At 47.3% G+C, this 27,789-nt stretch overlaps 3 protein-coding genes across 5 annotated transcripts; 1 reads left to right on the top strand and 2 right to left on the bottom strand.

Annotated features, from left to right (window-relative positions):
- Positions 1-432: 432 nt before the first annotated feature.
- mul3 (mitochondrial E3 ubiquitin protein ligase 3) lies at positions 433-2,342 on the top strand. 2 transcript variants are annotated; one of them, XM_027025711.3, is made up of 5 exons: positions 433-534; positions 775-894; positions 1,310-1,397; positions 1,573-1,693; positions 1,831-2,342. In XM_027025711.3, the coding sequence occupies exons 2-5, from the start codon at positions 778-780 to the stop codon at positions 2,318-2,320; spliced, it is 816 nt and encodes a 271-aa protein (XP_026881512.2). In that variant the 5' UTR covers positions 433-534; positions 775-777; the 3' UTR covers positions 2,321-2,342. The 2 variants fall into 2 exon arrangements, with proteins under 2 accessions (XP_026881512.2, XP_081550532.1); XM_081694406.1 differs by lacking the exon at positions 433-534 and having other exon boundaries at positions 757-894.
- Positions 2,343-3,107: 765 nt separating this feature from the next.
- Positions 3,108-8,934, bottom strand: eif2b5 (eukaryotic translation initiation factor 2B, subunit 5 epsilon). The gene is made up of 16 exons (XM_027025710.3): positions 8,713-8,934; positions 8,276-8,400; positions 8,000-8,185; positions 7,700-7,877; positions 7,275-7,355; positions 7,110-7,187; positions 6,705-7,017; positions 6,466-6,611; positions 6,150-6,294; positions 5,953-6,054; positions 5,025-5,132; positions 4,796-4,886; positions 4,531-4,654; positions 4,277-4,402; positions 3,861-3,971; positions 3,108-3,635 (listed from the first exon to the last, which is right to left on the bottom strand). Exons 1-16 carry the CDS (start codon positions 8,863-8,865, stop codon positions 3,576-3,578), a joined length of 2,127 nt encoding a protein of 708 aa, XP_026881511.2. The 5' UTR covers positions 8,866-8,934; the 3' UTR covers positions 3,108-3,575.
- Positions 8,935-10,206: 1,272 nt separating this feature from the next.
- Positions 10,207-27,692, bottom strand: acap2a (ArfGAP with coiled-coil, ankyrin repeat and PH domains 2a). Of its 2 annotated transcripts, XM_027025715.3 has the most exons (24): positions 26,701-27,692; positions 23,359-23,416; positions 23,061-23,180; positions 22,796-22,849; positions 22,259-22,317; positions 21,875-22,058; positions 21,552-21,596; positions 21,319-21,414; positions 20,610-20,684; positions 20,425-20,436; positions 20,189-20,301; positions 19,548-19,599; positions 19,335-19,435; positions 18,912-19,020; positions 18,448-18,653; positions 17,669-17,738; positions 17,435-17,529; positions 16,644-16,837; positions 16,294-16,395; positions 15,366-15,458; positions 14,905-15,122; positions 14,298-14,407; positions 14,108-14,218; positions 10,207-13,120 (listed from the first exon to the last, which is right to left on the bottom strand). In XM_027025715.3, exons 1-24 carry the CDS (start codon positions 26,751-26,753, stop codon positions 12,970-12,972), a joined length of 2,481 nt encoding a protein of 826 aa, XP_026881516.3. In that variant the 5' UTR covers positions 26,754-27,692; the 3' UTR covers positions 10,207-12,969. The 2 variants fall into 2 exon arrangements, with proteins under 2 accessions (XP_026881516.3, XP_026881517.3); XM_027025716.3 differs by lacking the exon at positions 16,294-16,395.
- Positions 27,693-27,789: the final 97 nt, after the last annotated feature.

The following is a 27,789-nucleotide window of genomic DNA, read 5'->3' as shown; positions in this document are numbered from 1 at the left end:
ACTCAATCGAACAAATTATATGAGTAGTGTCAGCAGGAATTATTGGGGCGGCCATGCCTATGTTAGATATTGTATTTGGGCTCAGTTTGCATTTGTTTCTAGGTATCAACATTACTGGTATCACTTTCTAGGTATGACCATTCTAATGGCATCTTGTATCTAGCAGAATCCTAAGTCAATGGCTCACTTTGACTCTAACCTGTTGTACCGGATAGTATTCATTCTATGAGAAGATGACAAAGCACTTTTGTTAGTCACTCTGCATAAGAACGTCTTCTAAACGCCGAAAATGTACATTTAATTATACATTTACGTTTACATATTATTTACATTTATTATTTTCCATTTATATACTATTTTTATGTATTTATGTTTGCATGTCCAAATAACGTTTCCTCACGCCAACAGCGCCATCTCCTGGGCTAACCGCCAAATCACACGCTCCCACAAGGAACTAAAAACCCGTGAGAAACATGATTTTGCTTTCGCTGTGGTGTGAGTGACGAGGGCAACCCAATTCAGCGACATTATTTGGTAAGTATTTAAAATCTATACGCAAATCGTCGAGTACAGGAACGGGTTATTTAACTTCAGCGTAATGCTGAGATTGTTGGCAAATCAATTCACCTGCCTGTACTAAGACGTGTAACTTAGCTAGGTTAGCTAAAGGGACTGGCTCACTGCACAGCCAGACAGTAACTCCAGCAGTTCCGTGACAAGCTGCAAAACCCGGTATATGAACAGAGAAGTGACGCTGTCCTTGTACCTCTATAGAAAATGAGTGACCATTTCCTCGGTCCGTGGACTTTAATCAGCGTGGGTGCCAGCTTCGCCTTCTCCTCGGTGTTTTATTACTTACACAAGGAGAAGAAAACAGAACTACAGAAATTAAAGGTGAGCTCACAAACTGCACATCAACTTCACAAGAAAAACAGTGTGTTGAACATAAAGTCTGTTTTTAAAAAACACGCAACAAGAAGCCCTGACGGAAACCCAAACCACAACTAATAGGACTGAAGACTCTCTAAGGTCAGACGGCAGCCTTGTGCAGCAGCTGATAAAATAACCGGGGGTTGGGCATCATTGCACAGAGGCAGGCAATCTTTAAAACGAGTTAAAGCAAAGACTGGACTTATTTATGCACAGGTCACGTCACTCAGCACCTTTTTCTCTCTCGGTCAGGCATATTTCTTTTAACCAGCCAGAGAGATTTCTCTTTTTGTCGGTGAACCCCTTGATTCCTGTGCCCGAGTCGCTGCACACTGTACTGTAGACCGCAAGGTGATTTGAGGTCGTCTTTCTCCTTCAGGAAATCCCAAATTTTCAGGCAGACCAGCATCTTTCAAAAGTACTGAACGCCTCTCTGGACAAGAGACTTCACTATGTAGCTGTGGAGGGTAACTATCAACTCCCCCCTCACCCATCCATCGCGGTGTACATTTACCGCATTTATCAGACGCTCTTATCCAGAGCGACCTACAAAAGTGCTTTGTCATTTCCTCATAGAATATCCTAGTAGGGTGTAGGGTGGCGTCCGTGGCATTAAGGCCAGTGAATCTGTCCCGCGTACAGGTGTGGTCCAGGCGGTTGGAGAACCGTTGGCGAGTCAGAGCACGCCCCGGTGTTATGGAGTCGTGCAGAAGGTCACCACAGTGGAGCGCTGGAAAACGTGGAACGACGCCTTAAAATTATGGTTTGTGCTTTGACTCGGTGACATGATGCACAGTAATTGTTTGTAAAATATGTAATATGTTACCTCATATCACGTGGGATCCCTGGAAGAAACAAACGGGACTAAGATAACCCGCTCTGACCCGTTTCCCCGTGCAGGGTCTCACGGACACGGAATGCCAACGCAGACACGAGCAGCGTGCCCTTCCGCCTGGTCCAGCCCGGCACCTACCTGAATGGGGTGCGCGTGTGGGTGGAGTCCCCTCTGGAGGCGCGCGGGGATTACCTGGAGGAGGTGCACGGGAGCGTGCAGCAGGCTGACGACGGCCTGCTGGGCGCGTTCGTGCAGGGCCTGAGCGGCGAGAGGCTCGCGGCGCTGGAGCGGCGAGAGGAGATGCTTCGCGTCGGGTCGAACCTCACGTGCTTCGGCGAGGTGATCCTGGAGCACGGAGACGCAATACGGCTCCGCCCGCCACGAGACGGCCGCGCCTACCTCTTCGTGCCCGGGGATTACCGGAGCCTGATCCGGAGACACGAGAACTCGGCCAGCATGTGGAAGGGGCTGACGGTACTGTTCGGCGTTACAGGGAGCGCGCTGCTGGCCACGTTTATCTACAGCGCGCTTAACAAGGACAGTAAGCGCAGCTAGCTGGCCGTGGGCAACCGGCTTGGTATCTCAGGGCAAATATACGCATTCCGATTGATTCAAGCAGAGCCATCTTAACCGTCTCCCTCCCGTAATCACGTTTTTTTTGGTTTGTTTTTTTAAGCACAGGTACTCCGGGTACAGGGGGGTCTGTTGACAGGCCCAATTATGTTCAGCTTCCCCTTTGCAGGTCTACACTTCTGCATTTCCCAGGTTCCGCAGCGTTCGGCTGTCAAACTATACACGTAAGTTTATGTGAGATGACTTGAGTTGTGATCTTAATTTAGGTAAGTAGGTGGGTCGTGATGGCAATGCTGCTTATGGCTACAACTGTTAGTCCAAAAATGAGATTACGTTGAAACTAATCCTTTTAGAAATAATCTCATACGAGAGGAAGAGGTTAAATTTAATTATGTGTTACCTGGAAAGCAATACTGAGTTTCCCACATCCATCTTAATGTGATTGTTCTCTAAAGATTAAAAGCCTGATGAGATTCTGTCTTCCCTTTTAAAATCCTCCATGTTACTCTTTACACAAATGAATTTGGATTGTAATTAAAGTTCTCAAAGAACATTTCAGTTAATCAATTAAATTGATCTCAGAAATTAGTTTCAAAACCCCTCTTACACGAGCATGGCCCAGCACTCAGACAGGAGAGGGTCTGGGGAAATTTTAGGAATGTTTTTTTTTATGGCCCAAAACTTTTCTCCTCTTTCCTAAACACTTGAGCACAGCAAATAGTGACCTATAGGTACATTTGGCTTGTTTGATGAAAGGAACGTCAAGAAATTAAAAACCAATGTCATTATGTTTTTAATTTCAGTCTTTAAATATGTTTTACAGCCATCAAAAAATAACCACTGGTGTACAGGCTAACATCATATTCCAAACCTGTCAAAAAACAAAGCCAAATCCTACCCTGTCACACGCCCAAGCCTGCCCATTCTCAAGAGCTGAGTTTTCTAAACAGTAAGAGGTCTAAGCAGGTCCATTGGTGCAGGCACGTTCTCCCTGTGGGAGCCCGGGCTGGGAGCAGAGGGCCCTGGGGACACAGGCGAGGACGTGTTTCCCCATGGGAATGCGGTAGCGGCGATTATGGAGGCGGTATTTTTGGACACTCTGTGTGGCTCCTCATTGTTAGGGAGATGTCAAGGTGTGTGCTGCAGGGGGTGTAGCGTGTGGAGCAGAGATATCTGAGCCCAGGTGACACCCCCTCACCCCTCTCCTCCTGCACACCCTCTCACTCTTCAACATTCCTCACTCCTCTCCCTCGGATGATTCCTCAGCCTCCTCCAGCCACTGGATGAACTTTAGCAGCTGCACAGACAAAACAAATAAAAAATTTATTCTACATTAATACAAAAGTTCCACCTATAAAAGGTTCAACATCACTCACTGATAATGGCATTACTCTGACTGCGTTAGAGTTGCACACTCACCCTGTCAGCACCTGCTAAGTACAGTGCGACCCCATGACTACGTTTACCACCTATCCCCAGAAAACAACTACAGTGCGACCCCATGACTACGTTTCCCACCTACCCCCTGGTTTTTGCGCAGCTGCCGGCTCTTGTCTGCCATGGTAATCTGGGAGAACCAGCGCATGATGGCGTCCTCCTCCAGGATATCCAACTGATACATACACATCAGCACCTGCATGCACAAAACACACACACACACCTATGAGAGTACAAACATCTTCAGAGCTATTACATGCACACTGTAAACTGCAAAGAGAGGCACTGGTACACTACAGCAGAACCCAGTGATGTATGACAACAGCAGAGAAAACTCTGGTTTGAGGCGGATTATGGGACAGGCCTTAGGGGCAGAATGATGGGCGGGGCTTCAGGCTAGCACAATTAGTCCAATAAGGGCAGAGAAATGAGAGGAGCAGTGGGTAAAAGCATGAACTCTGAGGGGGAGGCGGGCAGAGCTTTGAGTAGTGTGACGCTCACCTTGACCAGCGCAGGCCAGTGGGACTCATGCTCCAGGAACACCTCCTCCAGGGAGGCCAGGCAGTCGGCGTGGTCCTGCACTCGCTTCACATAGTTCTTAAAGACAGGAGCCCATGTCTTCAGGAGCTACAGGAAGGACACACCCACAGTCAAATCCCACACCGTATAGAGGGACGTGTCTTTCAGATGAGAGGACAGATGGACTAGCAGAAGGATGGATGGATGGATGGATGGATGGATGGATGTCCACTCACAGGGAGAAGAAGGGTGGAGTACTGGGCAGTGCTGATGTGAGCTCCTTGCTGCTGGAAGGGGAACTCGAGCACCACTCTGGTAAGGACCTGCGTCACCTCCTTCAGGGTGATGTTGTAGGCGTACCTACCAACGAGCACAGACAACATTAATATGCCCCCACCCACGCGCCCACCCAAGCCACCGCGTCGAGGTCATGGTAAAGGTGGACGGGAGGCTTACAGTTTAAAACAGATTTCAGGGACACGACACGTGAGATTGACATACTTCAGTGAGTTGATTTCAAGAACCAGATTATCAAAGCCGATGTTCTCATCCAAGCCTCTCTGGAGGGTGCCGTGCACCTCGTTCTGAAACACTGAGATTAGATCAGACTAAATTAGATTAGATCAGATCAGACCCCCAGGCTATCAGAGCTAAATGTGCACAAGCCCTGTGCATTTTGAAACTTCAAGCATCTGCAGCCTCTCTTTTAAACAGGAATGAATGTCTGTACCTCGGACATCATCCAGCTCAGGTGACTCTGTGCGACTCCCAGGGTCATGTGACCCTTGGCTGTCCTCGCTCTCGCTCTCACTATCGGGGTCGGGCTTCAGCACAAGCCCTGCACACGGAGCAGCACAGCCATCAAAACAACAAACAGCAAATACCACCCTGTAGACAGAGCAACACAGCCATCAAAACAACAAACAGCAAATACCACCCTGCACACGGAGCAGCACAGCCATCAAAACAACAAACAGCAAATACCACCCTGTAGACAGAGCAACACAGCCATCAAAACAACAAACAGCAAATACCACCCTGTAGACAGAGCAACACAGCCATCAAAACAACAAACAGCAAATACCACCCTGCACACGGAGCAGCACAGCCATCAAAACAACAAACGGCAAATACCACCCTGTAGACAGAGCAACACAGCCATCAAAACAACAAACGGCAAATACCACCCTGCACACGGAGCAGCACAGCCATCAAAACAACAAACGGCAAATACCACCCTGTAGACAGAGCAGCACAGCCATCAAAACAACAAACGGCAAATACCACCCTGTAGACAGAGCAGCACAGCCATCAAAACAACAAACGGCAAATACCACCCTGTAGACAGAGCAGCACAGCCATCAAAACAACAAACGGCAAATACTACCCTGTAGACAGAGCAGCACAGCCATCAAAACAACAAACGGCAAATACTACCCTGTAGACAGAGCAGCACAGCCATCAAAACAAACAGCAACTACCAGCACCACCACGAGGACATCAAAGAACTTCAGTATTTTCCCTGGTCTATGAGATGCATGCCGTACGGTGTGTGCCTCACAATATCCTGTATGCATATGTTCTCACATGCACTGTGGTTTGTTACCCCAGATGCACTGCAGGGTGTAGGTGCATGTATGTGCATGTGCATTCATTACCCCAAATGCACTGCACTAGCTCCTCCTCCTCGGTGTCGTCGAGGCTGCTGGTCTTCCACAGGTAACCTCGCCCCTCCAAGCCCACCTCAGCAGGGCTGAATGCTAAAAGAAAAGCAAATCAAACTACAGTCCACCGTTCAGACAGACCAGCACATCCCGCGCACTGGGAGCTGCAGGACTCGTCCCGGTTTTTCTACCTTTCTGCTTGGTCTTGTCTTTAATAAGCGCGACGTCATTGTCGTCGCTCAAGAACTCGTCTTCGTCATCTTCATCTTCCTCGTCTGGGTGGTGCATGGACACAACGGTGCCCTCTGGCAGAGATATGTTGGGCCCCACTACAACCTGCGTACACGTCACAGTCAAGGTCAGGGGTCAAAGGTCCAGAACAGCATCAAGATTAGACCTTACCCAAGCATTCGGTTAAATGCTACGTTTCACATACCTGAAGTAAAATGGCAACCAAACAAAACTAGTCACTCAAAGATTTATCATTATCTTGTTGTGGACTCTTACATTGTAAGCGAGCACGCACTGTTCATTCAGCGTAACACCCTGCTTCACCCTCACACCATCGCAAATGAGCGACTGACGAATGGTCACGTCGTTGGCGATGTGGACGTTGTTCCATATGTATGCTCGGTCCAACACCACCCCGTCACCTAGGAAACAGAGAACAGCCAATGAGAGCAAGTGTTGTGCAGCAGTTTGCCATACAGCACAGTACTACAGACTAGCTCTGTTGGAGACTGTACCGATGACGCAGTTGGCCCCAATGACGGTGTTGGATATACTGCAGTTGGCACCAATCAGTGTAAACTGGCCAATCAGCACATTCTCCTCCATCAGGCTGCCGTGCCCGAGGCCGACGCCCAGCTCGCGGTACACGTTGTGACGGGAGTGGGTACAGCTCCGCCCTTCCTCATCAGCAAAGTTGGCCTCGGGGGTGATGGGATACACCCAGCGGCGAATCAGGTCCGAAGACACAGCGTCATACATGAGCAGGTTGGAGATGCGGGCCCCGTAGCCGTCCTGGCTCACGTACATGTGAATCTGGTTCCCTAGAATCTGGCGGGAAACAGCGGAAACCACCGTGGCATTATTAAAAGAGCAGCAGGGGACGTGGACAAGCATGACGCGAGACAGACCACCACCCTCACCTCCTCGTTGACCAAGATCCCACGAACAAAGTCATTCCTGGTCTGGTAGTCAAAATTGTCCGTGAACAGTTCAGCTACCTGTCAAAACAATCACAAGCATTGAAACTCAGGTACGCAAGTTCACTACAAACACACACAAATGTGAAGTGAAGACACAACAGTCACCTGTGGGGAACAGATGCTGACATGACAGTCCAGCAGATCGTGACGGATTTCAAACTCGTTGCTGCCACTGTGGAAAATATTCTGGAAGAAGGTTAAAAGGTTAAATGCTGCAGCCTACGTAGCGGGTATGAGTTACATGAGCCAGATTATATTTTAAATCTTAAAAAAAGACAAGTTAACCCTGCAGATTACACAAATACACCATGCTGGCAGCACTTTCAGCTAAGGACCTCTATTGAAACCCGATAGACCTGACACCAGCACTGTGGCTGTGTAGTCTGGTATGGAGAGGGTGTGTATCTATAAGGAAGTTAGCAGTTCAGTAGGGAGTTAAAGTGGAGTTGGTAGAAGCAGGCTTTGTAGTTTCTTATAGAATTAAATTGATGCAGAGCACTGTTCAGTAGAGGGTAAACGCTATGTAGTACCATTGGGAACTGAAGTTTCTTCAGACCCTGCGTCCTCTCGTAGTGAAGCACACGTTTGCTCTTGCTGTCCACGGCAACGATGACATCATCCTCGTCACAGCGTGTCCTGTGGCCTGGAGAGGACTCTGTGAAGATCATTGTCATCACCGAGACGTTCTTCTCCAGCTTGCGGCGGAGCCTGAACGAGGACAGAGGTTGGGTCAAAAGCAGATAAACAGTTAAAGACAAAACATTAACCCTTTATTCCAAAAATGCTGTAAATGTAAACAAAGATATGCCAAGCTCTAGAGGTTCACTCACTTGTGCTCCTGTAGTGGCTGAGAAAGGTCGATGTTAGACACCACATCCCCATACACCAGGACGAAATCAGAACGAACCAAAGACTTGGCATCCACGTCCCTCAGGACATCTCCGAGGGAACGGTAGAGGTCAGAGGTGATAATGTGGACCGTGTTGGGAGACGTGGGGCGGCACCATTTGGACTTTCTGCGAAATATGAGGCCATAGCAGCACTGAATGCGTGTACACAAACTATAGCGATTAAAACAATGCTTTCTAATAAACTCGAGGCCTCACAACAAGTGATCTTTTATCTTGTGGGACATCCAGCAGCAGAAGACAAACGTCTCTTGCACTCCAGTGGATGTCAGGAACTCTAAAGTGTAGTCGATCATGGAGACGTTGGCCAGGGGTAGAAGAGCCTGGCAGGGACAGCGTTAGTTCACCTCGCTATACCGAACGTTAGCTAGCTAGCTTGTTCAGCTAGCTTACCTACAATTCTAAACCGTACAATTATAACACGCACTTCTTCCGCTGCAACCCTCGCTGACGAAGATTAAATGTGCCTAGTCAGCCTTCTGTACGGCGGTATAACCGAACCCGTTTAGCTTTAGACGGCTAACTGTGTTAAACCTTTGAGACTGGTTGGTAGCCAGTTAGCTGGCGTTAGCTAACTGGCTATCTTAGCTAGCATAACCTTAGCCGGGTTATGCGCGGCCTCCGTGTTCGCTTACCCTCGGCTGGTCCTTCGAGATGGGGAAGAACCGCCTGTTGAAGCTGTCCGCGATGAGGACAGCTTGGAGCGGCTGCTCCTCTTCGTCCTGCTCTGCGCCGCCTCTTCTGTTCCCGCCGCCAGACCGACCCTGCTTGCCCGCTCTGCCTGCCATGGTGTCGGCGTCGCCAGGCCTCTACTGCGCGCCGCTCAGGTCAAACACTGCGGCCATTTTCACTGCGACTAAAACCTGCAGCGACACCTGCTGCTTCCCCGTGGCACTTAACACGTTACAGGTTTTTTGCGGAAAATTGGAAAAATTCCCAATTTTTTAATAGTGAGCACAGTGATAAGTTTTATAATGAAAGCATGCTAAAGCCAAACACTCATTTGTTAAATTATTTAATAATTTAAAAATAGACTGTGCAGTGTTGTGTGTCTGTGTATATATACTGTTATGGGCATGTCCCACTGTGTGAGTGTGCTACAAGCCAAATGAATAATTCAGCTTTAATTACTCAAATTACAATTAATTACTCAGCTTTAAATGTACAACTGTCAGTTTCAACCCTGAAGCCCTTGGGCTGTGTGAAATTCATAAGCATCGCAGCACACCACACAAAATGCACACAGACACAGATCCCACAAATAACCTCAGTGTGTGGCACATGTGGGAGGTGTAGGAGTGAGGAGACGGCACTGTACAGAGGGACCAGAACTCAGAGCAGGAAGAGCCGGTCGCCAAGGAAACAAAGCAACAGCAGAAGACCAAGTAACTCCTAGGTCTACCTTACAGTCCAATCAAACTCCTCAGTATCCTCTGGATTACTGTGGGTGGTTATTCATTAGTGGCAATCATTAAGCCAATTTAACAAGGGAATGACCCCTTTAATACTCAGACATATTTTGACACAGTGAGGGTTCGTTCCATGTGAACTCTGAAATAACTGATGATAAAGTTACTTGTGAGTCTTTAGTCGCGATGGCTTTGTGCTGGATGGGTGAGGTGGACTCTATGTCCACATAACCTGCCATATCTACTCCAGCGCAGGATCTGGCTGAAGAGAACACGTCTCTAACGGGGGTTTTCAATTGGCTGAGAATTCCCAGTCTAGTGCAGGTCTGCGGTAGGTAGGATCATATGCACTGACTTAATAAACCAACCAGTGCTAAGTCTTTGGATAATGACCAGGTTTTCACATCTACAGATCAATGAGATAAACAATGACCACCTTTATGTTGAGCACTGGAATCAGAGACAGGACACAGAGCAGGACTCCTCAGGACAGTAGTCATGCACTTATTATTCATAAGGGTTGAGGACAGGATACTGTGATACATGTAAATAGTAAAACTAATAATCTAAGAATTTAAGATTTCTGTAATATGTAATAAAAATTGCATGTGGGTGAGAGTTGGCTCACGGCCATCCCTGAGTAGTGCATGAGAGCTGGACCCTCAGAATCAGAACTGCACCAGAAAGCAGGAAAAGCAAAAGAAGACAGGACCCAATCAGTTCGCCAACAACCAAAGATGTATTTTAAAGTGCAGACTGACAGAAACCAAGAGGAACGGAAAAAGGCACAGGCTGTGGAGTTTCAGGTGGACGTAGTGTGTTCAGACACTAGGAAGAGGAAACCCGCACACACGCATGCCCACTTTCCATCCAAACGCTTAGCAGCACCATGATGAGTGTTAAGTGGTAGTTTCTTCAGTGTTTCTCTAGCTGGGTACCGTTCCAATAACTCATTCCACTGCAAGTTTTATTTGCGCTATTCAGTTTGTGAAATGTAATGCTCCAGATTACACTCCTCATTCCCCTCCCCAGCCTTAGTGTGAGAAGTGCACCAAAAACCCAGCGCAGGAGGTTACTGGAACGGGACGGCAGCCTTTCTCTTCGTGGTCCACTGCTTAACTCCAGACTTTAACAGGCTATCATTTCTATCTCTATAGGACAGGCAAAAGAATGCTTACATATGAATAAAAACATGTCTCGTAAATCAAACAATGTACGTCCAACCACTCCATCCAGAACTCCTGCAGCTGTGCTCAGCCCAGCAGTGGATCATACAAAACCAACCCATGGCACACACCTAAAAAGGTGCCAGTATGTAGAGTACACCAGTACAATGCTTTATAGGACCTGGCAGACAGACGGACATGGGCTTACAGATAGAACAGGAGCCCTTTCTTCACATCCACTTATCAACAGGTAAATACAGGAAGACAAACCGGGCTTAAATAACTTGAGAGCTTTCCACGTGTCTCATGTGCTCCTGTGAAATGGCTCAGAGAGGCTTAGAGGGTAGAACACTGCCCCAAAGGCAGTCCAGTCAGGACAACACAGTGTGAAAGTTCTCCTAACCATCAGGATATTCAGCAGAACCATGACCAACTTATCATGAGATGGTAGCAAAAGGGGGAGGGGTATGTGAATAAGGGGGCGGGGCTGGGTGTTGGGGGTGGTGTCAGAACAGCATCTCACGCAGAGGGTGTGATTCAGGATCATGCTACACTGTCAGACTGATACCTGACCATGAATACAATGTCAAATACAGAATGCTGGTACGGAGTCCAACTGTCTGACTAAAGGTGCACTGTGAGACCCTGCCACTGGGAAAACACGCAGGGAGTGGCTGACATCTGGGTCATTTGAACCTGGGGATTAGTAATCTGAACTGTAAATTCATCAATGCAAGCATAAACAGGCAGTAATCCCAACCTCGGCTTCCTTCACTGCAGAACGTCTTGTAAGACATGAAATATATGCCCATTATATGCATATTAAAAAAGAGTCACTTACTATGCTGCCCAGGTATAAAAACAACAGTCTTCAAGAACAAATAATAAAGTACATGATTGAAATGGCTATAAGGCTCAGAAAGTTCGCTCTGAATTCAACTGCATGGAACAGGATTGGTTTGCTTAGTTATGAAGGTATGTAGCATTAAACATATACAGCAAAATTCCAGCTACCAATATTATAATACATAGAGTGCATCACCATTTCATTCCACTTTTCTATTGGTAGATCCTTAACTGTGATCAGAACTTCCAGGTGAATACAGAAACGTCCCACGCACTCATCAGCACATGCTCGGAGCTGAGGTTTGGCTGACCATGGAAGTAACGTACGACTCTGGACAGCATCTCTGTATGTGCACAAGTGCTGTGGCACACATGCGCCGGGCCCTTACACGTGCCGGACGGTTCTGAAGAAACTACTTTAAAAAAAAAGAAAATAAAAGAACTGTATAATGTCATCTCCTCCCAACTTGAAAACTATGATGAACGAATATTGTCAGCTTGAACTTGCTAGCTTTTTAATACTTAGACCTCAATTTTGGAGATTTTATTCATGTTTGATGTCAAACTATTAATTTAAAAAACACATTTTCCTAAAACTGAGTAGATCACGTGTATTTTTGTGTGCAAAGGCCAAATCCCAGGAGATTCCCTAATTTTATTCCTTAATCCCAGGAGATTCCAAAATTCTGCACACATGATGATTAGGGGTTGGGGGTAAATCCAGCCCAGCACAGACACAGCACACTAAAACGAGCTCAGGTGTGCGAGCTTCACCCCAGATATAGCACAGTGTTCAGGCAAAGTGTGAAGGACATCAGTGGTGTATCTACGACTGCAGCACAAGACGAACGCAAGAACGAATCAGGAAGACTAGAGAGGGCCTAATTAACATCTGACTGGACGCGGCCTTAGAAAGCACCAAAGTCTTGCCCACATCACCACCAGGCTTTGCTCTAAAGCCTCGGGGACTCCAGAGTACATTTGGATTTTATAAACATCACATACCTACAAAGACTAGACAGAAACCAAACAAAAGCATGTAAACGATTCAAAGATAACTGCCACAACCCCACAGCTTTCACACTCTACCACAGTTCACAGTAGTCTAGAATAAGTCATCGCTCTCCTTTCCTGTTAATTAATGGTACCCCCCCAATAAATACAGTAAGTGTGTGTGTGTTTATCTGAAACAAGCACCTTCAAGATAAAGAATTTTAACAAAATTCACTTTTAAGGAAATAAATAACCCTTAAGTGTATGCATATTCACAAGAGTACAAAAAAAATCCATCAGCCTTGGAAGTGCTGCTGGCAATCAAGCCCACACAATCATGGTAAGAAAACCTCCAGCTCCCGTCAAACTCAGGTCCACAGAGTTTAGATGACCAAGCGGCTTTGCTGAGGTATCAGGTGTTAAGGCGTGGGTGTGGTGAGTGGTCTGTGCTCCACTGGGCTGGAGGCTTGGCAGCTCGCTAGGCCTCGTCCAGCTCCTGAGAGATGAAGTCCTGCATGCACTTCCTGTACTGCTGCTCTGTGTGACTCTGAGAGTGGGAGTATTGACCTGGCTGACCCAAAGGCCCCTCCGACTCCCTCATCTCCTCAGACATCTTAGCCAGGCGCAACCTGAGAGAGAGAGGGTTTGGGAGATAACAGAAGAAATAAAACAAGGATTAAGCAAAGACAAAACAAAACGTAAGCGGTTTGAAGATAACTGCCAAAGCCCCACAGCTTTTACACTGTACCACAGTTCACAGCTGTGGGTAGCAATGTCAGCATTGGGAGGGGGTGTGTGTGTGTGAGAGAGAGAGACATACAGGGTAACAATGTCAGCATTGGGAGGGTGTGTGTGTGTGTGAGAGAGAGAGACATACAGGGTAACAATGTCAGCATTGGGAGGGGGTGTGTGTGTGAGAGAGAGAGAGACATACAGGGTAACAATGTCAGCATTGGGAGGGGGTGTGTGTGTGAGAGAGAGAGACATACAGGGTAACAATGTCAGCATTGGGAGGGGGTGTGTGTGTGTGAGAGAGAGAGACATACAGGGTAACAATGTCAGCATTGGGAGGGGGTGTGTGTGTGTGAGAGAGAGAGAGACATACAGGGTAACAATGTCAGCATTGGGAGGGGGTGTGTGAGAGAGAGAGACATACAGGGTAACAATGTCAGCATTGGGAGGGGGTGTGTGTGTGTGAGAGAGAGAGACATACAGGGTAACAATGTCAGCATTGGGAGGGGGGGTGTGTGTGTGTGAGAGAGAGAGACATACAGGGTAACAATGTCAGCATTGGGAGGGGGTGTGTGTGTGTGTGTGAGAGAGAGAGACATACAGGGTAACAATGTCAGCATTGGGAGGGGGTGTGTGTGTGTGTGAGAGAGAGAGACATACAGGGTAACAATGTCAGCATTGGGAGGGGGTGTGTGTGTGTGAGAGAGAGAGACATACAGGGTAACAATGTCAGCATTGGGAGGGGGTGTGTGTGTGAGAGAGAGAGAGACATACAGGGTAACAATGTCAGCATTGGGAGGGGGTGTGTGTGTGTGAGAGAGAGAGACATACAGGGTAACAATGTCAGCATTGGGAGGGGGTGTGTGTGTGTGAGAGAGACATACAGGGTAACAATGTCAGCATTTGCTGCCTCCACAGCGATGGACAGAGGGCTCCTTTCATCCATGTCCAGCGCACCCTGCTGAGCCCCACGCTTCAGGAAGAGACACACCTGCCTAGCAGGGTCAAAAGAGGGAGATCAGCACAGAGATCACACACACCAAGAGATCAGCCCCACGTGCGTGTGTAGATTACCCCGTGTGTCCTAGCATGGTAGCGTGGTGCAGGGGTCCTCTGCCTCGAGCATCTGATTGGTCCACATTGGCAGCATTCTGCAGCAGGAACTCACAGGTGACCAATGAACCCTGAATACAACACACGATCCTTTTACAGGCCCCGCCCATGCCCCGCCCTCACACTCACACACACACACACACACACACACACACACACACACACTTCTAAGGCAGAACTGCTTAGGACTGGACATGGAGGTGATGGGAAACTAAACTGCAGAATTCTACTGTAATCCCTAGGCCTCTAAACTTTAACCTTTTAACCTTTACTGCAATCCTTCACCTCTAAACTTTAACCTTTGCAGTAATTTTAGAATCTAATAACGTTTTCACATTTTTTTGTTATTCATCATTTTCTATTTTCTAAAATGAGAAGTGTTATACAGTATAAGTAAAAGATGGCTATAATCTTTAAACCTTTATTCTAACAGGGAATACAGACACCTAACTGGCCATCAAACTTTGCTTTATTTTTGGACCCATTTCTTGGGCCTGGTTTCACCCGTGCGCCGTGCGACCGAGTCGGCCTATAGAACACTGGAGCCCTTGTAGGAGCGTCCACTCACGCTCTGCACTGCCTGGAGGAGAGCAGTGCACTGGTGCTCCTCCCCATTGGCCCAGTTGACATTGGCGCCGAGGGCCACCGCCTGTACCATCTCCAACAGGCTGCCTGCGTACGAGGCCCAGTAGAGCAGCAGGCTGGGACAGAACTCCGGCGGCTCCGTGAAGACGGGCGAAGACTCCTGCTGGGACAGAGACGCCAGCGACTCAGAGTCCTGCAGTTCTGAAACACAGACAGAGAACCTGCCTTTAGGCGCAACCTTTACGAAGAGCGCAGACAGACACCGTGCAAGAGGCCATCCGGGGGCGGGGCTTATTTAGCATAGCTTGGTTCATTTGCATTTTGTGCTTGTACTACACAAAAAAAGCAAAACTGCATTTTTGATTTACACTTGATTTCCTGGTGAATTAAGATTAGAGTTAATGCCGTGATTTGAGGTCAGGGGTCAAGGGCCAGAGGTCGCACCTGGTTCGCTCAGGCTGATGCTGGAGGGTGTGGAGGCCAGCATCTCTCTGCTGCCGTCAGCGCTGTGATGGATCCCGCTGTCTGCACTTTTCACTGCGGCGTAAACAACATTTACATCCACGTCATTTACACCAGCACTGGCCAATCAAGAGACATTACACCAGCATACATCACAGGTCTGACATCAGCACCCTTAGCCACAGTGACACCAGGCTCACGCTCACGTGTACATAATACATATGGCCTGTTCAGTTACACACAGAGATCAAAGAGGTCAGCTTGACAGAATTAGACCAGAACCTACATAGTCGCACAGTCTACATGGTCTATATACTCTACAGAGTCTTCAGAGTTCCATGAAGTCCCAAGAATGATCCAACTAGAAAACTGGTTTTAATGTCATGCTTGGGAATTGTCCACATGGTAAGAAGAGCCACACCAGGAAGCTGCGGGGTATGTTTTGTCTTTTAGTAAAGACAAACAGTTTTCAGGGTTTAGTGAAGCCGAGCTTTGTGGAAAATGATCAAATAAAGCAGGAAAATATGCAGTGTGGAGGTGACCCAAATAATATCACCCTAAACACTGACCTGCAAAACACCTAATGTCCAAATAATACCACTCTAAACACTGACCTGCAAACACCTAATGTCCATACAATCACATCGTAAACACTGAGCTGCAAACACCTAATGTCCACACAATACCACCCTAAACACTGACGTCCACACAATACCACCCTAAACACTGACCTGCAAACACCTAATGTCCATACAATCACACTGTAAACACTGAGCTGCAAACACCTAATATTCACACTATACCACCCTAAACACTGACCTGCAAACACCTAATGCCCAACCTGTTAAACCCTAATGGCCCAAATATTCAACCCTAGCTGGTAGGTCTAAAACCTTATTGCAGTACTTACAGCTCCGCAGTTTTGAAGATGTGTCAAAGTAGGAGAAGAGAGAGTCAAGTTCATCAGGGCAGAAAAGTGAGTCGCGCCGCACCTCCTGGCCACTAGGTTGTGCTATTTACAGTCACAACACGTTGCAGATCGAGGGTCAAAGAAGCCAAAAGCATTAGTACAAAAACAGAGGACAGAAACAAACAGAAAAAGAAAGAGAGAGAGAATGTGTAGAATGGGAGAATAAAATGCCAGACTGAGAGCAGATAAGTATTAGTAGACCAGTAATTGCAGGGGCAGAACAGCCTGAAAAGCAGGTAAATCAGAGGAAGTTTTCCAGAACATTCCTCACCGCAGGTCTGTGAACCCACCTGATGCGTTTGAGGTGGTGCGGAATTTGGGGGTGGGAGGTGGCGGGCGGGGTGGCAGGAGCTCCACACTGCCCTTTAACCGCCTGTCCCGTTTACTCAGGACCATGACCTTTGACCTCTGCTCCTGGGAGTTCGGCCTCTGCACAAACCTTCTGTCGACGTACTTGGCACGGACGTAGGCCTCGATTTCCTGCCTGGGGCAACAGCCAGAGGTGCTCCAATCAAAACCCAGCGCTTGACCATGGTCCCAGCCAGAGGTCAGTGCTGCTACACCCACCGCTGGCCATGCTAACACCTCCCGGGTCAGCACTGCTCCAACATGAAGCTAAGACGTACTCGCTCTACAAAATGACTGTCCTGGATATGTAAATTTAGGGATTGCTAGGATACAGTTTTTTTCCAAAACACAAAGGCTAAAGATTTTGACCCTCTGAGGTGCGAGCTAGCTGGGCTGTATGTTTGAGATACTCTGGTCCAATAAGGAGAGTTTAACAGCTATCGGTGACAGTCCGCGGGTGTGGTGTCAGGTGGAGACAGATGGAGATAGAGAGCACTTATACACTTATAATCTCACAGCACTAAGAGATTAAACTACAGCACAGTCATTATAATGACAGCACATTTTCAACAAATGTAATACATATGTATAATAATCATATCATAAAAATCATAAAATCACAGCTAAAGTTAACAGTTCTGTTGTCTAATAGATCTCACTGTGGGATGTCCAGAAGGGTGCATATCTTTAGCTGCTGGCCCTGTCCAGACTGTCAGGCAGATGGGTTCTCTACCTGGAGTCTCCTGGCTGTGGCTTCCTCCAGCCCAGTTCTGCTCTGCGAGCCTCGTAGATCTGATTAATGACTCCATTTCCCAGCTCACACATCAGCTGCAACACAGAAGGCAGACGGACTCACGCCAAGGACACCAAGGGCCTGAAGCGCTCAGCGCCGTGGGATCAGAGTGTTCCAGTGTCATACACTCTGTGCTCACTGAGTTTTCGTGTGTAAACCACTCGTTATTCTCACCTTGAGCAGTTCCGGTTCCCATGAGTCAAGCGTAAGAGATCTCACTTTAGAGTTATGAACACCTAAACTCCTGCAAGACAGATCAAACATACGTCACATCAAACAAGAGTCTGAACCAGTCCAGCAAGTGTGTATTTAACCCTGGACTAGACTGAAGGCAGTTTTAATCTGCATTAACATTATATTTGCTGCTGACTGCAAATGTAGATGTTGTTTCGTTTATGGTCTCAAAAAGAGTGAACAGCACTGCGATGTTTCCAACCCAGAGCAACACCTCCTCCTGTATCTGCAGTTCCCACACCTACTACTGACACGGCTGTGCAAATACAAGCCCAATCATTTATTTTCTAAAGCTAGGAGAGCCGTGACGAGGCAGAGCTGTTACTCCAGCCGGCGTAAAGCAGCTGGAAGGATCCTGGACAAGATCCCACTGTGTTTTAGGGGTTTCTAAGGAAGCTGGAGTCTGTTTAGAGAGTTTGCAATGGTTTTCTTGTGGGCTCAGTAGAGTACATGTACAGGGTTTAGTAGAGGAAATGCACTGTGTTTAGTAGGACTGTAATAGGGGTGTAGTAGAAGGCACGTACAGGGTATAGTAGGAGTGTGATAGGGGTGTAGTAGAAGGCACGTACAGGGTATAGTAGGAGTGTGATAGGGGTGTAGTAGGAGTGTAACAGGGGTGTAGTAGAAGGCACGTACAGGGTATAGTAGGAGTGTAATAGGGGTGTAGTAGAGGGCACGTACAGGGTTTAGTAGGGTGCAGTTTAGTGAGGGTGAATTACCTGTGGATGCCAGAGCACTCGATGCAGAGTGTGATGCCCAGGTTGATGCTGGCCCACCGTGGGTCTGACTGCCCACAGTCACAACACTGAGCATTCCCACTGACCGCCAGCACCCTCTGGAGGGCACCGTCGCCTCTCTGCCCACGGCCTGCCTCGCCCAGCGAGTCTAGACTGCCTACAGACGCCGAGGACAGCCGGTCCAGCTGCTGCAGCACACACACCCAGCACCCGAGTTATAGGGTTCTTACTGTACATCTAACAAGTTCCTTTGATTAATACACAAAATCAAGATTTTTCTCTTCACTTAACACGCCAAGCATAACATTTACCATCATGAGAATAATGTAACTGTGGTCTAGAACATGTAACACTTGTGATTGAGGATTTAACTCCAAAGCTTATAGAACAGAGGCAGGTGAATAACTGCTCATGAGCACGTGTGTGTGTGAGAGAGAGAGACTAACTGTGGTAGGCCCATCCCCATTCTCTCTGTAAGCTGTAGCAATGCTGTTCTGTACAGCTTTGGTCCAAGCATGACGCAGCTTCTCTGAATCAGCCTGTAGCATACAGCTCCTACACACACAGACACAGAGCAGAGTTCACACTCTTTTCATACCAAATGACTACTAATTAATTAACATTCATTACTAACAATTACTAGAATGTACTTCTAAAGACCCCTCTGCACAGGGGCTAATTACACTACTATAGTGTACACACTTTGTTTTTCTAACGCTCATTCTTTCTAACATTTCCCTTCTTATTCTCCAAACTCCACCCCATATGAAGAACAGTCAGTTAGAGCTCTCCCAGACTCTACTGCCTTAGGTAGAAATGTCCAATCACAGATCTTCTGGACAGAGGTTTCTGCATGCCAGCACACTTACTTGGTAGGAGAGACGACCTCGAAACAGAAGCGACGCTCCACATCCTCACACTGTTTAACTGTGCACAGGCGGAGGTCCTCAACCACTATGGTGGGGTTATCCTGTACACAAACACACAGTGAGATTATCCTGAGATAATCTGTACACCAGTACAGCTATTTTGGATCTAGACATCATTCCCAGTCCACGTCCAGAACATTAGGTTCAACTCACCCAGAACTTCTTCTGATACACAAGCTGACTGTTCTGAATGGAGAACCAACGTCTAAAATGAACGCAAGAAGAATGAACTGAGAATAAAAAACAGTTCTGTGCTGTAGAATACAAAGATAAAGGGAAACCTTTCAGAAATCAGACAAATTAAACAGGATGAATGCTGGACGACACTGAAAATGGAGCACTGATACCAGCCCTGGAAAATTATGTACAACTAATGCTAACATTTTTCTATGACACTGTATACTAACAATGTAACAGGATGTAAAACTGAACCTGGTGGAGCACTGTATGTACCCGTCATGTTCGAGATCTTTTTCTGTCATTTTTCAAAAGGCAGGTGGACCAACGCAAGCAGACACAAACACAAAGAGAATGTCTGTGAGGGGGGGGGACTGGAACCCAGCGAGGCAAAACAAACCCGGAGAAGCAGACAGTGGTGGGTGGGGGAGTGAGAAATGGTCCAGGCAGATTCTGGTGGTACAGGCCGTCTCCGGTGGTACAGTCCGTTTCATGGTATATTCTACTCGGTGTAGATGAATGTGATGGTTTTGCTGTAAATAGCTTCAGAAGAGTCTTTGCTTTCGTACACTGTTTAACTCCACACAGCGCTCCAGCACAGAGAGTGGTACCTGTACCTGTTCCAGGTTTTGAAGGCATTGCTGGCTCTTTTGAACAGGTAGCCCTCCATAGCTACGCCATTCTCCGTGTCCATGTTGTAGTCCAGCTTTGTGTCTTCAGTGGAGAAATCCTGGGAAGAGGTGAAGAGGCAGGATTCAGCGTACACCGCTGCTGCTCATAGATACCACGCCCCAAAGACATGAAAGTACAGCACAAAGCATCGGTACTGAAAAAGAGGGGTAGCAGCTCGTACCTGGAGAGCAGCCTGTGGGGTTGCAGGTCATCCAACGGAGAAGAAAAGCAGAGATGGAGAGATGGACAGAAGGACAGCGTGAGCAGCCGAGACAGGAAGCAGCAGGAGGGACGATCAGTCGTCATGACTACACAGCTCAGAACCATGACGATACGTCCTCGCATTCAGAGGGGTGTGTGTTGCACCTGTTGCTGGATGGCCGAGTGCTGCTGTTCCATATCTCTCTTCTCCTTTGCAGAGTCAACCACCAACTGATCCAACTAGTACACACACACACACACATGCACGCACGCACACACACACAGACACACACACACACAGAAATTACAGTTCAGATCCATGAGGAAGTTGAAAGAATGAACTTTTCAGCACCACCAGAAACAAACTGACACACACTCTGATATATCCCATCCTAATATATACACACACGTATAAGAAACACCTGACACACGCGCGCGCACACACACACACTCCTCTGACATATCCCATCCCAATATCTACACACACGTATAAGAAACACCTGACACACACGCACACACACACACACACACACACTCCTCTGACATATCCCATCCCAATATCTACACACACGTATAAGAAACACCTGACACACACACGCGCACACACACACACTCCTCTGACATATCCCATCCTAATATCTACACACACGTATAAGAAACACCTGACACACATGCACGCACACACACACACACACACGCGCGCACACACACACATTCCTCTGACACATCCCATCCTAATATCTACACACACGTATAAGGCACACATTGCAGATGTTGAAATGTTAGATGGATGTTTCAAGTCATGCGTTATTGTGAACTATGTATGTGTGCGTGTGTATGAGTATATGTAAGCTTGTGTGTGTGCGAGTTGTACCTGCCCCCCGAGCTGCTTCATGAGTGGTTGCAGTTCACTGAACAGGCTGTAGCCTTGCTGGAAGAAGCTCATGTTAGCGTTCATGAAGGACAGCATCTGGGGAGAGAAGACGCCAGTCTGCCGATTTAAGCATTTACAGAATGATTGTGGAGTGTTTTGGATTACTCAGTAATACTTTTTGGAATTCTGCCATAACAACATACAAAACAACCTGAAGCTTATAAAATTCCCACCGATTTGAGGATTTCCAGTCTTTTCTTGGATTGAAGAACATTGATCTGAAAGAAACAACAGAATTAACATCAGTATGTGTGTGTGTGTGTGTGTGTGTGTGTGTGTGTGTGTGTGTGTGTGTGTGTACAGAGGAGAACTCCTATCAGTATTATTGTAACTGCATTGAGCAGCAAATCTCCAGTGGAGGAAAGGGATTGAGCAGAACCCATTTAATACAACTCACTCCACTGACCCAAGATGACCCATTTAATACAACTCACTCCGCTGAACACTAATCAAAGATCACCCCACTGAGCCCGCACTCCTCAGAGGCCTGACTGACCTGCAGCACGTAGTCTAGGGCGATGTGGCGGAAGCACTTCCGGGTGGTGGTCAGGAGATTGGTGGCCTCCTCCACCTCGTGCTGCTTGTTTCGGGGTGCCTGGGCGTTCTTCACCTGCGCCAGCTCCTTCTCCTCACTCACCTTATCAAACTGCTTCTTCGCCTCCTTGAACTTCCTCAGGTCTCTGAGTCAAAAACATCCAAATGTTTGACATCACCATCAAAGCAGAGAATTTACCTGAGAACGTTCAGGGATGAGGTCCCATGGAAAGCACAGGTGGCGTTTATCCTCTCACTATGTGCTCGGTATTTTCATGAAAATGACTGTATATGAGAGACTTACAGAGGACACAAAACGGGCACCACCACGTTGAGAACTACTCACTCTTTCACAAACACCTGGAGCTGAGATTTAATCGAGCGCTGAGCTTGGTCAAACAAAATCTGAGAGAACAGGAAGAGAATGTTTCCATCTATAATACATAGCACTTGTGTAAAAAAACATAAAAAATAAATAATCGATACCTTTCTAAGTTATGAACAGTAAAAGATGACAGCCTACATACACACTGATTTCCAAAACATATAACATTTTTAAAAAATAGTACAATAAGAATTGACATTTGAATTGCCCCCTTGGCAAATATTTTTCATTCACAGTAACACCAAGACAGTGCAGAGCATCATCACATAAAGGTGGTGTCTGAAGAATGAAGTCTAGCACAGTCAAAACTTCATTGTAGATCTGTTATTTAACAACGGTTTTCTAAAATATATAAAACACTAAAAATTAACAAAAAGGAAGTGTGTCCAAATTTTCAAACTTTACTGTATAATAAATATGTTTATAGAAGACAGTATTGCACAAATCCCAAAGAATACCAAGTTATGATTACACACACAGACACACACACACACTTACTGTGTGGTAGTTGTTCATCTCCTGCAGAGTCTCTGCAAATGCAGCTAAACTGGACTGCAGAGAGGAGAGGAAACACAGAATGAGACCACAGCCCCAAAACACACTACAACTAGAGCCACGCAGTAGACACAATGCCCTGCTAGAGACTCCAGACGGGCAGAGAGAGACAAGACAGGAGGAAACGGAGCAGGGAATCAGAGAGAGACAGAGAGAAAGGGAAGACAACCGGGGGGACAGAGAGGGAAACTCGGTGAACATGCGCTACCCCAATGACATCGTCCGTCATGGACTGCAGGGCAAGTTCTCTGATCCCATTCACAAACTGTTTGTTGGCTTGGCTGTAGGCTCTGCCTGCGTCAATCATCCCGATACACAGCTTAACCATCTGCCCAACACACACACACACACACACACACACACACACACACACACACACACACAATCACAGCAACCTGAACTACTCAATACTACTCATTCAATTATTTACTCATCAAAACAGATTCAAATCTCGGTCTTCGTGAGCGGAGCAGCCGCATGGACGGAGTTTCTCCGAAGTGACTCACCCTGTCCAGCTTGGACTCCAACTCTCCGACGTCTCCCTCCACATCCTCGATAGTGGCCCTGCACATAACCATCACACACAGTCTTAGCCAAGCAGAACCAGTAAAACCAGTAAAAACCTCCCCCCATTGAACTGTATGCTAAAGCCTCGGTCTAGTAAATATGATGACCCGCCTCCTTCCCAGCTGTCACTTCCTCTGATGGGGACACTCCATCATCCACCTCCCCCTCATACACACCCTCCGCAGGGAGAGGGTGATCAGCGAGAAGGGAGGTGACTCGCACCTCCACTGTGCAATAACAAAGCCATGATCTTCCACAGGACAGAAGCGGCAGTTCTGGCACGAGGCCATGGAGCATGCTGGGAAATGCAGTTCACACTGTACTGTTCAACAGAGGGTGATAAAAGACGTGTTTATATACAACCTGAATCTGGATTCCACTCCGCCATGCACACCTTTGAACACAAATGAGTATAAAACCTCAAACCACAGTAATCAGCCACTATTACAGCTGACCGTGTTCTGAAATCTAAGATCATATGTGATATTTCACACAGCAGCTGTGAATGATGGGTGACAGGAATATGGAAACCCTCAGTGTGTGTGTGTTTCTTACGTTGAGGGCTTTAAACGAGTTCTCTGGGCTGTATGGAGAAGTAAGTGTTCCAGTGTTTCATTACACAGCGCAAAAGACAGTTACTTTTAACTGCATACACAGCAAGACGCATATACACACACACACACACACGCACAGGTTTCCTCCAAATGAATTCTCAGAAACACACACACACGCGCGCGCGCATGCACAGTATGTCATATTCCCTAAAGGCACAACAGATGAACGTGAGCATGAAATGGCAGCTTCAGTACTGGACTCCATGCTGGGCAAACTAATGGGCCTCCTCACCGACAGCATTGTGCGGGTCCTCACACAGCGCTGTACAGTGCTGGAGGAACTCAGAGCTCAAGCCATGAAGATGAATCAACCAGGACAATACAACTGAAATTCAGGTCCTGAACCCTGCAGTGGCTGCATACCCAAAGCAGCACTAATGCTAATACTAATGGGGCTTAGCATTGAACCCAGGTGAACACCACACATACCCAACACTCGTATAACCTTTAGAAAGTCGCTGATCAACACAGCATAGACTCTCTGCAGGCGGACAATAACAGGCAGGCCTGTAGGAATAAACAGGCTACCACACACGTGACTAACAGATGAAACAGGATAACATCAACAGGATTGCCTACCAACTTCTACCAAACTCAGTATGGACATGCATGTCATCGATGGCTGAACCCAACTACAGCAAGTGAGTACTGGAGTAAAGAGACCCAGATCACGCCATCATCCACTTGGGGTCAAAGTGCGAGCTAAAGCATGCTGGATGCATGGGAGGCAGGCGTAGTTGTGCAGGCGGTTGTGCGGGGTTTGAGGGAGCAGATTCAAAGCGGTTTCATGGCACATGTCTATGATCAGCATACCTCATGCCAACAGAAGTTATTAAACAGCTCAGCACACACACACACGATTAGCACTGTGGGATATTAAAGGCACGTTTACAGTTTTTCTTAAGGAACTGAGACACTTTCTCCACGTGTTAATATGTGAGGGTGTTTTGATTATCGTACTGATAGCAAAGATACTGTTATAAACCATCATGTTCCTCCACGAGCTGCTCTCGGCGGCACCACCCACAGGTCAGCCCTGGGCAGGACAAAAGTGAATTCTACAGCAGTGAGATCCCAGCATGTCTAGAACTACAGCTAGTTCTGGTCAAATGTATTCCACAATATTTAAAAGTGGAACTAAACAATAGATTCCTTTGAAGCAGTAAAGGTTGTGACCCAATCATAAACTTAGCTCAAAGCCCGCTCGAAACCACGGCGACTGCAACACAGGTTTTTCTGGGTCCTGAACAGAAGCTCCTGCAGGAATCCACGCTCCCACAGGATGCAGGCCAAGACGTCATGGCCCTGGGGCGCGATTCATTTTAGTGCCCCAATACAAAGAAATAAATAAGTCAAAAATAAAGCTCCACGGCTGGCTCTGTGTCAGGCCCGTCCAGAGTGTCTGAGCTGTCTGATCCAAGACGCCAGGACTAAAAAGGAGCGAGAAGAGGCTACGAGCGTGTCCCCTACGTCCCCACGCCGATCACCAAGCAAGACGATGCCTCCGTGCAGCAGCAGCGATGCCTTCACCCGGACGGAGACACACACTTGGTGCTGCACAACCTGCGTTAACAGCTGCAGCGAGACTGACGATATTGCATTCAGCGTAATGCCGTGACTGGAAATGGATCAAATAAGACCTGCTGAGACACAGGCAGGTTATGGACGAAAAGCAGAACGGCTGCTCGTACGGAAAGAAACTTCACATTGGAGTACTGCGGTACTAACACCACATCCATGCACACATTTACTACTGATCTCCTCACAGATGCTTGGCGTCAGAGAGACTCCAGGCTCTGATGTCTGCTAATGTTTCTACACAACCCATGAGCACATAATTAAACTAAAGCTCCTACTGATGAGGATTGTTAATTAAAGATTAAACAACATTAGCATGCAGCACAAACCCTTAACAAATGGAGCTTGGTGTAACATAGAAAGCATGACATGCTTTCCAGACTACATTACCCAGGATCCCCTGTAAAAACCCAGTACAGTCACTCTCAGGTCCCTAACCACAAAACAGCAGCACCCACTCATGTCTCTGAAGCGTGGCAGGTGTAGCTCTGTGGGTCTCAGCGCGGGTGGAGGGTAGAGTGAGCGTCACAATTTGCTCCGCCCTCTAGTGGCGGATCTGGACTCCAGCCGGCCAGGCGCTCCTCTCAGCCCAGCGAGGTGAAGACTCGCTGAAGCGTGGCCAACCTGGCACGCACGCATTTAACACGACGTCCGATAACTCGCCATCATCCACACGCCAAGCAATTTATGAATAAGCATTTCTGTGCATGCTCACCCAATAAAAAGAATGGACACTGCTACTGATGCAATAGAGCACGCAGACACCCCCGTACAGGTCTGAACAATATTTGCCTTAATCGCGTAATTAAACAAACATGCCAGCACGAGCCCGAGGACCACTGGATCTGCTGGACAGGTGGGGATGTGCTACCTGTAATAAAGTGCGTGCACGTGTGTGGACGCAACGCAACCTTCTCTGCTAGCAAGCCGCTTGCGCTCTGAAAAACGGACGCGATTCGGCGCATTGAGTCTTATAATACAAAACGATATGACAGGTTAGACGTCCGACTGCATTTGCACATCAGTGGGTAAGCTCGTCTGCACGCTCACTTTTGCTGGGATCTGCGGCGTGTGCAACATTGGGCCTACCGGAATCGCGGTGAGTCCTTCAAGCACTCTTCAAAATCCACCGTCACCTTCATTTTTTTTGGACGTAATTACCGATGACTGAAGTACCGTTTTGCGGCAGTCCTAACACTGAAAAGGCGGATAAGCACGCATCGACACAGCGCTACAACGTGCCTCGGTACCTGCGAATATTTACAATGGCGCAAAGATTTTCTCGGAGGATTCGGGGACTCTTATTGCTCCTGCGGTCAGAGCATCGATCTCAGAGCGGACGGTGCGTTTGTGCCCGGTGCGCCATGCTCGCTGGGACAGGCGCTCCCACCCGGCAGCCGGCCACGCTATTGTTGCGCTTGTGACTGTCAGCGAACCTGACCAATGGGAGTGACCGTTTGGGTTGACGTCACTGTAGACTACGACGACTCATACGCGTAGGTGACGCAATTTCTCAGACTTCATTTTTTGCAGCCGAATTAGAGTGGAATTAGAGCTTGAAGACGTGATACTGGGTCGCAGTGGTGGTGACTTTAAACTTGTTTATTCTTTTTAGTAAATACCACTTACCTGGAGCTAAATATGGCACGTCTAAACCATGCTTTAAGCTTTTCCTGGTTAATTTTTGGGGTCGTCTTGAAAAGTGTCAGCAATAAAATACTATTTATGCTGCTACGTATATGAGAGATTGCAGGTTGGTTGAAGGTTTGATGTCATTTTTTCCATCTTTTAATGTGGTCATTGTTAGCTGATTAATATCCTTATTGTTGGATGTTTCATGGTCTCAGTCTCCGCACTGGTGCGAGGGTGACACCTAGCGGACACTCTGCGCCAACGCGCGTCTTCACAACGTTAGAGCACTGCAGGGACGCTCACCTGAATCACTATAGACCTGCAACACTGAACTCATAAAACTACGGAACATACAAAAGTGTGTCGCTTTTTTTTTGCCAAAATAAGAGAATAGTGTATAAAAATTATAAACTCATGTGAGAAACCTACAGACCCAGCCAGTGAGATGAGATTATATATAAACAAACACTGGCATTCATGCTCCAGCGTTTTGGACTTTAATTAGTAGGGCTAGGCGTTTTACTGTGAAACCAAACTTCAGTAAGG

This window comes from Electrophorus electricus, chromosome 13 (assembly GCF_041902795.1).
Source record: "Electrophorus electricus isolate QZ-2024a chromosome 13, ASM4190279v1, whole genome shotgun sequence".
Taxonomy (NCBI): Eukaryota; Metazoa; Chordata; class Actinopteri; order Gymnotiformes; family Gymnotidae; genus Electrophorus; species Electrophorus electricus.
Note: the sequence above shows the minus strand (reverse complement) of the source record. Positions and strands in the feature narration are given on the sequence as shown.